General features: G+C 34.9%; 1 protein-coding gene across 2 annotated transcripts; it reads left to right on the top strand.

Moving 5' to 3' along the window:
• The first annotated feature begins 439 nt into the window (after positions 1–439).
• On the top strand, positions 440–10,398 carry LOC102582775 (kinesin-related protein 11). Of its 2 annotated transcripts, none has more exons than XM_006356780.2 (18): positions 440–698; positions 788–877; positions 1,628–1,746; positions 4,448–4,561; positions 4,644–4,725; positions 4,859–4,926; positions 5,049–5,105; positions 5,566–5,708; positions 5,786–5,888; positions 5,973–6,053; positions 6,614–6,682; positions 6,761–6,820; positions 6,919–7,071; positions 8,006–8,266; positions 8,678–8,764; positions 9,048–9,206; positions 9,296–9,550; positions 9,784–10,398. In XM_006356780.2, exons 1-18 carry the CDS (start codon positions 551–553, stop codon positions 10,219–10,221), a joined length of 2,487 nt encoding a protein of 828 aa, XP_006356842.1. In that variant the 5' UTR covers positions 440–550; the 3' UTR covers positions 10,222–10,398. The 2 variants fall into 2 exon arrangements, with proteins under 2 accessions (XP_006356842.1, XP_006356841.1); XM_006356779.2 differs by lacking the exons at positions 440–698; positions 788–877; positions 1,628–1,746 and adding exons at positions 2,973–3,231; positions 3,321–3,410; positions 4,161–4,279.
• Positions 10,399–12,158: the final 1,760 nt, after the last annotated feature.

The following is a 12,158-nucleotide window of genomic DNA, read 5'->3' as shown; positions in this document are numbered from 1 at the left end:
ATGGTTGGTACACTCTTTTAAACTTTAATATAAGAATTCGGAGAACTAGAAAGAATGAAAATGAAGCAAAATCTATTTGGTAATTTGGTTCGTATTGTGTTTTTTACAGGTCATTTGCACTAGCCTCCCTATCTTGTGTGGGTCTTTAATTTACTCGTAACAAACAATTTTTCGCGGTATATACATTTATATACTTGCTTATCCCTACTAAGCATTAGTTTATACCCCAATAGACATAAGTTCAATTGTTAAAAGGACAAAAATAAAGACAAATTCATTTGATGAGCAAAACGTGTAATATTCATCGGGCTCTGAATATTGATCCTTTGGGCCATCCCTAACACCTGATGGCCTAAAGGCCCAAACCATCAGCCCATCAAATTTAACTTGTAAATACTAGACAGGAACAAGGGTATTTCTGTGAAAGAAAAAACTAAATTCAAAGCACAACGCTTAGAAATGATTCAAATGAAACCCCGCTCATAAAAGCCCATAGCCGTTGTCAAATTTTGTAATCCCCAATCAGATCCAGCTTTTGTGTGCGAGAGAAATGGAGAAGGTAAGCGTAGCAGTGAGAGTGAGACCTGCGAGAAGTAACGAAGAGAATTTAAATGGAACCTTCTGGAAGGTTGAAGACAATCGGATTTCTCTTCACAAGTCTCTCGGAACTCCAATTTCCGGCGTATCCTACACTTTCGGTATTCAAAATTTCACCGTCTCTCTTCGATTAGCTTACATATGTGTTTTGAGTGTTGATTTAATCTGTTTTATTTGATTTTTTTGGCAGATCATGTCTTCGATCAGGATTGTTCGAATGCTAGGGTTTATGACCTTCTTACTAAGGACGTTATTCATGCTGCTCTTGAAGGTTTCAATGGTATGCTCATTCTGTTGTTTTGTTTAATGTCTGAGCTCCTTTCAGCTTTTGCTTTCGAGGCAATTGTATTTGTAGCTGCGTCTATTTTAGTACCATTTGATTTAGTTAACTTAATTGTTTTGCTTAAAGGTAACGTCCTCTGAGGTGATAAGGAATAGTGTACCCAAGTTTAACTTGTTGGAATGAGTGAGGACTGACAGCTAATTCCGCCTAAATAAATTTGTTAATTTCAGTAGGAAGATACTGAAGAACTTAATCAATGTGTTTTTTTTTCTTTTTGATCAACATTTGCCGAATTCACAAATTCATTGGAACCAGTTTTGCTGCTTTGCGCTTTTTGTTAAGGATTGTTATAACAAGGATTTTTATACATTTTCGGAGATTATAAGGAATAGCATGCTAAATTTGAGTATTTTGGGAAGACTGAGGACTGACATCTAACTCCACATAGACAAAATTGTCAATTTCAGTAGGAAGATACAGAAGAACTTAATCAATGTATTATCTGTTGATCAACATTTGCAGAATTCACAAATTCATTGGAACTGGTTTTGCTGCTTTGAGTTTATGTGAAGGATTCTTATAACAAGTTGACCTGTTATGTAGTCATTTGAATCCTAGTTTTGGGAAATAACTTTTCTGGTTTAGAGAAGAGATGGTGTTTGTTATTAGTTCCATGTGAAAAATCTCTAGAGCTACACTTTCCTCAACCTCAAAAGGTACTTATGTTATAGTTGAAATCATGTTCAGGAACTGCTTTTGCATATGGACAGACCAGTAGTGGAAAAACTTTCACTATGAATGGTACTCAGAATGATCCAGGAATCATCCAGCGTGCAGTCAATGAAATATTTCAGAAAATTGAGATGGTATTTATTTACTTTTTTTTCAACTGTTACAATAACTTCTGTTATCAGTAGAATAATTTCATTCTTTTTCTCCATTTTCTGTACTTGTATGTTCTTACTGGCATTTGCAAATAAAGCTTCCTTCTTCTTCTTCTTCTTTTTCAACTTACTTTACTTCTTGTATGTTCAATTTTATTTAAATAGCAACATTTACTGTTTATCAAGATTTTAATTGAACTATTTGATATTCTATCGTGTATAAAATAATAATAATAAGTGCATAGATTATCACTCAAGTTATAAATGGAAAAATCAAAATGATGAATCAAATGTTGTATTCATAATGCAGAGAGAGCAAGAGCAACCACACATTGTATTAATTTTACATAACTTTATGCTAAGATTATTTATTTTCTTTGAAAAAGCAAGAGAGCCCTACACTAGTATTAAGATTCTAATACCTTTATGCACCCTACATGGACCCAAAAAGGAAAAAAAAAAAAGATTTTGGTAGATACAGAAGACTCTAATACAGTTTGTTACTTGTTTAAGACTTCAAACTTTTACGTGTGAAACTTTAATACTGCAACATAATATTTCGGAGTTCAAACTTTAAGAATTATATGAAGTTTGATTTTTTTATTTTTTCGAACTCCAATATAATGTCATAGAGATTAATTTATACGGAGAGATCCACTAGCACCATTTTGAATTTTTTTTGGAGTTTCACTAGCACAATTTCGAATTCATGATTTATTTATTTTTTCAAGTTCCACTTTGACCATATGTTCTACCTTGTTTGATAGCCATGGTTGGTACACTCTTTTAAACTTTAATATAAGAATTCGGAGAACTAGAAAGAATGAAAATGAAGCAAAATCTATTTGGTAATTTGGTTCGTATTGTGTTTTTTACAGGTCATTTGCACTAGCCTCCCTATCTTGTGTGGGTCTTTAATTTACTCGTAACAAACAATTTTTCGCGGTATATACATTTATATACTTGCTTATCCCTACTAAGCATTAGTTTATACCCCAATAGACATAAGTTCAATTGTTAAAAGGACAAAAATAAAGACAAATTCATTTGATGAGCAAAACGTGTAATATTCATCGGGCTCTGAATATTGATCCTTTGGGCCATCCCTAACACCTGATGGCCTAAAGGCCCAAACCATCAGCCCATCAAATTTAACTTGTAAATACTAGACAGGAACAAGGGTATTTCTGTGAAAGAAAAAACTAAATTCAAAGCACAACGCTTAGAAATGATTCAAATGAAACCCCGCTCATAAAAGCCCATAGCCGTTGTCAAATTTTGTAATCCCCAATCAGATCCAGCTTTTGTGTGCGAGAGAAATGGAGAAGGTAAGCGTAGCAGTGAGAGTGAGACCTGCGAGAAGTAACGAAGAGAATTTAAATGGAACCTTCTGGAAGGTTGAAGACAATCGGATTTCTCTTCACAAGTCTCTCGGAACTCCAATTTCCGGCGTATCCTACACTTTCGGTATTCAAAATTTCACCGTCTCTCTTCGATTAGCTTACATATGTGTTTTGAGTGTTGATTTAATCTGTTTTATTTGATTTTTTTGGCAGATCATGTCTTCGATCAGGATTGTTCGAATGCTAGGGTTTATGACCTTCTTACTAAGGACGTTATTCATGCTGCTCTTGAAGGTTTCAATGGTATGCTCATTCTGTTGTTTTGTTTAATGTCTGAGCTCCTTTCAGCTTTTGCTTTCGAGGCAATTGTATTTGTAGCTGCGTCTATTTTAGTACCATTTGATTTAGTTAACTTAATTGTTTTGCTTAAAGGTAACGTCCTCTGAGGTGATAAGGAATAGTGTACCCAAGTTTAACTTGTTGGAATGAGTGAGGACTGACAGCTAATTCCGCCTAAATAAATTTGTTAATTTCAGTAGGAAGATACTGAAGAACTTAATCAATGTGTTTTTTTTTCTTTTTGATCAACATTTGCCGAATTCACAAATTCATTGGAACCAGTTTTGCTGCTTTGCGCTTTTTGTTAAGGATTGTTATAACAAGGATTTTTATACATTTTCGGAGATTATAAGGAATAGCATGCTAAATTTGAGTATTTTGGGAAGACTGAGGACTGACATCTAACTCCACATAGACAAAATTGTCAATTTCAGTAGGAAGATACAGAAGAACTTAATCAATGTATTATCTGTTGATCAACATTTGCAGAATTCACAAATTCATTGGAACTGGTTTTGCTGCTTTGAGTTTATGTGAAGGATTCTTATAACAAGTTGACCTGTTATGTAGTCATTTGAATCCTAGTTTTGGGAAATAACTTTTCTGGTTTAGAGAAGAGATGGTGTTTGTTATTAGTTCCATGTGAAAAATCTCTAGAGCTACACTTTCCTCAACCTCAAAAGGTACTTATGTTATAGTTGAAATCATGTTCAGGAACTGCTTTTGCATATGGACAGACCAGTAGTGGAAAAACTTTCACTATGAATGGTACTCAGAATGATCCAGGAATCATCCAGCGTGCAGTCAATGAAATATTTCAGAAAATTGAGATGGTATTTATTTACTTTTTTTTCAACTGTTACAATAACTTCTGTTATCAGTAGAATAATTTCATTCTTTTTCTCCATTTTCTGTACTTGTATGTTCTTACTGGCATTTGCAAATAAAGCTTCCTTCTTCTTCTTCTTCTTTTTCAACTTACTTTACTTCTTGTTTTTCAGACGACTAATAGGGAGTTTCTGATTCGAGTCTCTTATATGGAAATCTACAATGAAGACATAAATGATCTGTTTGCTGTAGAGAACCAGAAACTGCAGATTCATGAAAGTTTGGATGTAAGTTATGGGCAGTACATCATATACTTTTTTACAAGTCTATTTTGATGTCAAAGAGAACTTGATATACTTTTTCTTGTAGCGTGGAGTTTTTGTTGCAGGGCTGAGGGAGGAAATTGTGAATGATGCTGAACAAGTACTTGAGCTCATTCAGCGAGGAGAAGGTTTGACATCATGAACAATAATACATTGTCTTCTCTGCAGAACCAGTTTACATTTTTATTGATTATTATAATTATTTTAGTTACTTTTTTATCCGTGTTACCAATTCAATACACGTGGCAATAAATTTTGCAGTTAACAGGCATTTTGGTGAAACTAACATGAATGTTAGAAGCAGTAGATCTCACACCATCTTCAGGATGGTAATAATCTTGAGTCAACTGTAAATTGGTTGTGTTTCCACTGAATGCTAATGTATATCGACTCCAATTATTATATGAGAATATTGAGTGATTCTTTTGCCTTTGTTTTTCTGTTAAATCAGGTAATTGAAAGCAAAGGAAAGCATAATCCTGATGAAGCTGTTCGTGTCTCTGTTTTGGTTGGTATTCATCTCTTCAAGTTCTCTGGAAGCTATTTATCATTGCATATTAATTTCTAGGGGGGTTTTATTATAAAATTCTTAGAATTGATTACAAGAAGTCTTTAAAAAATGAAATCTTTAAGGAGTAATAGATCTCTCAAAGAATCTCGAAAATTCTTGAAGTTTGTATTTATTGTAGAAGTATGTTTTATAAGTCACTTTGAATGTCTAGTTCTTTTGAATCATCTGATTTATGTTCTTATTATGTGCAACTAAAGAAGTAAATGCATATCATTTGGTTTTGATTTGTTGTAGTTAATTAAGAAACCATTCGGTTGGAGGGCATGAATCCCGAATCCAAAACATTCTTATCATTTTCAGCTTTCTGGTCCTACATGTTTCTAGTCCTTTACCTTCATTTATAGTGTTTACTTCATCTAATTGCCTAATTTGTCAACATTTACCTCTCTGAAACTAGAATTTAGTAGATTTAGCTGGGTCTGAACGGATTGCCAAAACTGGAGCTGGGGGAGTTCGTTTGAAGGAAGGAAAGCACATTAACAAGAGTCTAATGATCCTTGGTAATGTTATCAATAAACTAAGTGAAGGTGGAAAGCAAAGGTAATTGTTTTTGAAAACCCTGTTGAATGTATGTTCATGCACAGAACATATGTGTGACTGATTATGTACTTGAGCAGGGGACACATTCCTTACCGCGACAGTAAACTCACTCGCATTCTTCAACCTGCTTTGGGTGGCAATGCTAAAACTTCTATAATTTGCACAGTAGCACCAGAAGAGGTAACCTAGTTATTATTACCCATGTTGTGACAGCAGAAAGAATCAATTGGACATCAGTTTAAAGAGTTCAATACATATGTCTAGGTTCACATTGAGGAGTCAAAGGGAACACTCCAATTTGCTAGCAGAGCTAAACGGATCACCAACTGTGTTCAAGTGAATGAGGTCTGCCTCCATTTACTATTCTTTTTATGTAATTACTACTTCGTGATCCACTCTAGAGAACACTTAATGAGATTAAATGGTCACGTATTTTCCTGTGAATAGAAGTGTTCCTGTTACTATGACAAGGTTCGTTTAACATTAGTTGCTAAGACCTACGCCTTGCATTCAAAGATTTCAAATCATGCTCCAATGTAATTTCAGCATTAGGCACTACATTCTTTTTCTGTCAGAGCCAAGGGTTAACAAACCTCTGCCAATAGGATTCGTTTTTCTGAAAGTTCCTAAATGCTGCAACAGTTAATTTTTGTTCTGGTATATTGATACTATATAGTGTAGTCTAAAACATCTATTCGAGCACCAATATCTAAAGCTAAAGGGAGGTGAGTTAAAAGTACAAGCAGTACAGAGCATTTTTAATTTTCATTATCTTACAAATCATAAGTTTCATCCTTGTAGAATCCTTTGTTGCAGATTTTCTTCCCAACGGAACTTCTTATTATTTACTAGCTTCTTTCTTTGACGTTTAAGGCAGAGCTTATTGTAGTTCAACTTCTTTGTAGATACTAAATGATGCAGCCTTATTAAAGCGGCAAAAAAGGGAAATAGAGGAACTACGCATGAAACTTCAGGTGATTGTCTTGACTCTCAGGATTCATATTCATAAGTTGCTTAGAAATTTCTTATATGGGATGAAACCTCTTACATAGGGATCACATTCCGAGGTGCTTGAGCAAGAGATACTGAAACTCAGAAATGACCTACTGACGGTAATTATTATTACTATTTTTTTGTTTTTGTTAAGAGTAGAAGATTGATCTTATCTTGCATTGACATAGATCATGACTGCTTATTCTTCATTCATCAGTACGAATTAGAGCGAGAGAAGCTTGCCATGGAATTGGAGGAGGAGAGAAGATCACAGAAAGAGCGAGAGCAATGCATCATTGAACAACAGAAAAACGTCCATAATCTCAGTAATCTTACATCTGTGTCAGGCTCTAATGGGCATGCTACACAGGTAAAATATTTGAATTCAGCTGTTGTGGACTTCCTTAGACTATCTTGTCTCTTTGAATTGTCCCGACCTCAGCTCTTTTTTAGAATTTCAGGTGACACTCTACTTAGGACACAATGGGATTGCTTGGATTTCATGTCCCTAAATTCCTGTCTCTTTTTCATCTCTTAGGGCTCGTTTGGTTGGGAACAAATTATCCCGAGATTAATTATCCCAGGATTGTCATCCCACCCTCAATGTTGTATAGAAATAACACTTCAATCACGGGATAACTTATCTTGCGATTTTATCCCAACCAAACATGGATAAACTCATCCTAAAATTAATCCCCGGATTAGTTATCCCTTATCCCTCGTAGCAAATGAACCCTTAAAGTATAGTGTTTTCCGGTTTGTGTCTATGTTGTTAGGCATCCCATGCATGAGAGTGATATCGTACAGTTTTTATCAGTGCCATCTCCTTTCACATTGAAATTACTGTGGTTTTAGCATTTATTATCTCCATTCTTCATGTCCTTTCAATCCCTTTTATGTCATGAACTTCGATGTTCAAAAATATGGTTTGTACAGAAGAGATATATGTCGCCATGATGTTTGTACAAAGGAAGCATATGAGAGCCACACATTTGGATAAATTTAGCATTTTTTTTGTTCCATTTCTATTGCCATATAGGATTTTAGCATAAATTTAGCTTTTTTGTTCCATTTCTATTGCCATATGGATTTTAGCTAGCTTTTGTGTGTAATGTCTCCTTAGTTTTTATGTGAGAAAGTAAACCTTCAAATTTTCTCATAATCTGGCACTTTGTACTTTCATCGTGCTGATAAACTTATTTGAATTTACTACCAAAAAGTAGATAATGGTTTCCCTCATTGAATGACAATTATTTCTGTTTTATGTGTATGGTACTAAATTCAATTTCTATTCCCAAAACCAGGAGGAAAGCGGTAATAGTAACAGTTGCCAGGAAGATGCTTTTAGTACCCCTTGTTTGAAGGCGGCTCCCAATGCCTTTGTTGCTAAGAGATCGCAACGGTCTCAACAGACAGAATACAGCCCTATGCCAGATGCCTTTAGCAATTTTGCAGATGAAGATATGTGGATGAAAATGAATAAAGGCTTTGTTGCTGATCTTGATTCACTTCACATGACTCCTGCAGTGAAAGTTAAATCATCTTTACTCGATGATGAAAATGATGTGAGTCTACTTTTGCATACATATGCTGCAATTTTACTTTTTACCAGAGCTGTTCCTGCAGCTGCTTCTAGTAGTTATGCCATTGTGACCCAGCAAATTTACTCTCTTCTCCAACAGAATGCAGGATAACTTGCTTTATATTAATTTCAATTACACTGGGAAAGTTACATGCACAATCTGATGGGTAAATAGTTATTAGCACGAGTTTCTGCGGGTTCTCACCCTTTATCTAACGTAGAGAATGGGGCATTCATCTTTTTCATCTTATAAATTGTTAACATGGATTAACTGTATTGGATATTATGATTTGCAGTTTCAATTGTCCTACAATTATTTAACAAATCTTTATTCTTGATAAACAAAGTTCTTACATGCATAGTTGTTTGTAAGACTTATCCGAATTTCTACCAGGATTTGTCAACAGAGAATTATAAGCAAGAGGTACAGAATCTCAGAAGACAGTTGGAACTTGTTTCAGAGGAAAGAGATGAACTTAGGGTAAGTATCTATTGAGATCGTTTTATTGTTACTTAATGCTTGTTAGTTAACCGGTTACTGACCACCTGTTTTAGCATTCAACTGCTTGAGATGGTTTTCCTGATTGAGATGTTCAATACATTAATCCTTCCTGGTCCAAGTTCTTTTCAAGAGACTAAATTTTGAGAGACATCACATAATAAAGTACAAAACCAGTCATTTGAGGAGACACATGATAAACTATGTTCTTTTGTTTTATGCTGCACTAAGTTCCCAGCTTTTCCTTTAAATCTTTATTTTTCAGAGGCACCATACAGAACAAGTATCACTAAATAAACAGCTAATGAGTGAGGTATCTGAACTTCAGCAAGAGGCACTTTTGATCCGTGAGATCCCTCAAAGATTGTGCGAGTCTGTGACAACTTGTAAAGATTTATACAAGGACGTCTTTTCAGTCATACAGGTAATGCCTACCTATAGTGTTAGTTGGCTAATTACTGTGGCTGGTGAAGTTCCCTTTGTAATATCTGCCTCCTCTTGTCGTTTGAACAGAACTTTGTAGCTACAGACAAATCTGGAATGGCCAAATTGCTCTCTACAACAAATGAGATTGGTACTTGTCTTTTTTCAACTCTGGAATCTCACTTCTCAGAAGCTATGGACAGTGATAAGTCCTCTATTGGAAATAATTCTTCAATTGAAGCGCAACATGTCAAGGTTTATGATAAGTTGAATAGAACAATTTCATCACTTGTACTATCAGATGATGAAATCTCAAGTAATCCATCACTCGGCTCCCAATATAAGGTAGCTGCCCAGTCACAGTTCTCAAGGTGTCACTTGTTAATTTTTACATGCTTTTCGATTCTGACAATGGGATATTATCTGCTAAGTTCAAGGCTCATTATAATTTAAGTTGTGAGGTCCATGATCATCAGTAGTTAAACCAAAAGGGGAGTCATGTCTTAGCTTAAACGTCTTGATAGTTATAGACGCTTTTCCTCCTTTTCTCTTAAGTATATGTTTTTAACATGATCAAGGACTGCACTCTGGGTGGAGAAATTGCTTGTTGGAAGAAGAAACTGGATGAAGATATCAAAACGATCCAGGAAAAATACCAGAACTTGGAAAAGGAGTTGGACCTCAATAATCAGCTTCTTGCCACTTCCAGGGATAGATATAATAGCTTAGAAAGGGAATTTCATCTCTTGAAAGAAGAGAGGGATGTGTTGGTGCAAAATGTTTCCTCTTCAAGCGAGAAGCTCGAACTGTTTACTAACCAAAACGAAAAGGTATTGGACACTTTGAATGCCGAAGTTAAGAGGAGGAAACACCTCGAAGAAGAGATTAAACAGTTTACTGCTGCTTTTGCATTTCGACAGAGCTCCCTTGTCTCCCTTCGTAGTGACTTCGATTCTGTGATTGACAGTTTTAAGGCACAGAAGCCAATTTCAATATCCAGATCTCCTGGATTCTAAGAAATGAAATTCTCCCAAACTCATGCACAATTTGTTAGTGCTGTCTTTATTCTTGCTTCTTATTATGTATTCAAACGATAACTTAAAACTGTTCCAGACCACATTATAAATTGAATAATCTATCTGTATAACTTTTAATTCCTCTTGTTAATACGAGTTTACACCATTATGTACCTACATTAACCTTCGAACCTCCTCACTTGAAAACCACTCTTGTAATGTCCTTATGTTCTGTTTTAGAATTTTCAAATGAAACTTCATCCAATAAGACACAAATTTGTGATGTATAATGTTACAGAGCACTTGTCAGATGGCCATACTTGGGAAAAAGGACTATAATGGTACTCATTGTCCCAACTCTGTGCATGTTTTTTAGTGCATGATGTGTACTGAGACAAATAATTGATAAGGTACTAGTTTTGTCCTGAGCAGAAATGAAAGATACTTAGTACCTGCAGATTTGATATCTGTTTGTCTTTTCATGTTTGAAGTTTGAAATAAGTGCACATGAACAGTATGGTCTTCCATTGTTAAGTCATTAGCAAATCATCTACTGTGTGCCCATAACTCTGCCTGCTCTTTTACTGTAACAAGCTGTTGAAGGCTAATTAATAAGCTATGGATTCTTTCTATCTGTTCAGAGAATGTTTGATTTCTAGCCAGTAACTTTTTACTTACTACGCCAAAGACGGATCCAAGATTTTTAAACTTGTTTCAGCCTCTGAGATTTTTAGCAGTGAATTTATTAGTCAATTTATATTCCATGCCAAAAAGTTATATTTGCTTTTGTACTATATGAACAGTAACAAGTACAATTGTATTTGTGTTTGGGACCCCATGGCTCCATCCCTGGGGCAGTGTAATATATTTGAATTTTCTTTTAAAAAAAGTATACATATATGTTGAGTTTGCAAATACTTTGTCACAAGAGGATAATAGTTTAAATTGCTATTCTGCATCTTATAATTTAAATTTTTGAATTTTTTTGTTCCCGCAAAGTCACGAGTTTACTATGAGTAAATCATTGAAGACTTCAGTATATTTGTACCTTTTCGTTTTGCATTTAGTTTTCTTTTTTCATGTGGGTACGGGGCGGAGATAGGATGAATTCAGTAAACTTGTACTTAGATTTGGTATTAGTATCAGAAAATTGATGAAATATGTATAAACATATAATTGTAAACCCAATAACTAAGACAGAGTTCTGGGTTCGTGATAAATTCACAACTTAAAATTTTAAATTCTGACTCTGCCTCGGTAGGTAGGCATCTTGTTCTTGAAAGCGAATGAAGATTGATGCAATACGTGTCTGTTGTATAACCTCATGTTCAATATTGGACCTCAATTATATTATAATCATTTTTTGAAGTTTTTTACAATTTCACCAGAAAGTAAAGATTAGGTGTCCTCGTCAAATATTAATGAAATGGAAAAGAAAAAGTCCCATAATTAGATATTTTATGCTGGTCATTATTTCCCAGTGTCACTCCTCTTAAACGTCCTAATAAAAGACTGTCCTTATTGAAAAGAACTTTAATTTAAGGAGTATAGCTTCCAGGAAGATTAAAAGAAACGAGCGATAATCACCCGGTACGATTGCGATAGGGTGACAAATGCGTATTCCGTTATTTTTAATTAAAGATGTCAGATTTTGAGTCTTCGCTATAACTCGTCTTTTGTAGAAAATATTTAACCTCAAAGTTAGACTTCACGAGCGAATCTGAATTAGTCAACCCAAAATAAGTTCCAAAAATCGTTAGAGGTCTCGGGTCAAACTCTAAGTATGAAATAACCTATGACAGAGAGCATTTTATCTTCAAATTGGACTTCTCGAAGCGAATCCAAATATTTAATTTCTTCTGCAAAACAGATGTGTTTGGTGACATTTGATCAATGCAACCCCCCCCCCCCCCCCCCCCACACCCCCCCCCCCCCCC

Source organism: Solanum tuberosum, unplaced genomic scaffold (assembly GCF_000226075.1).
Source record: "Solanum tuberosum cultivar DM 1-3 516 R44 unplaced genomic scaffold, SolTub_3.0 scf00226, whole genome shotgun sequence".
In the NCBI taxonomy this organism is placed as follows: domain Eukaryota; kingdom Viridiplantae; phylum Streptophyta; class Magnoliopsida; order Solanales; family Solanaceae; genus Solanum; species Solanum tuberosum.
The sequence above is the reverse complement of the archived record's forward strand: the minus strand, read 5'-3'. Positions and strand labels throughout refer to the sequence as shown.

What these genes read in the sequence shown, in the direction of transcription:
- LOC102582775 (XM_006356780.2), top strand. Translation starts at nt 551, where the DNA reads ATGGAGAAGGTAAGCGTAGCAGTGAGAGTGAGACCTGCGAGAAGTAAC. An exon ending in TGCTCTTGAAGGTTTCAATG is followed by an intron (nt 878 to 1,627) that starts GTATGCTCATTC and finishes AATCATGTTCAG; the next exon opens with GAACTGCTTTTGCATATGGA. An exon ending in TACTCGATGATGAAAATGAT is followed by an intron (nt 8,267 to 8,677) that starts GTGAGTCTACTT and finishes AATTTCTACCAG; the next exon opens with GATTTGTCAACAGAGAATTA.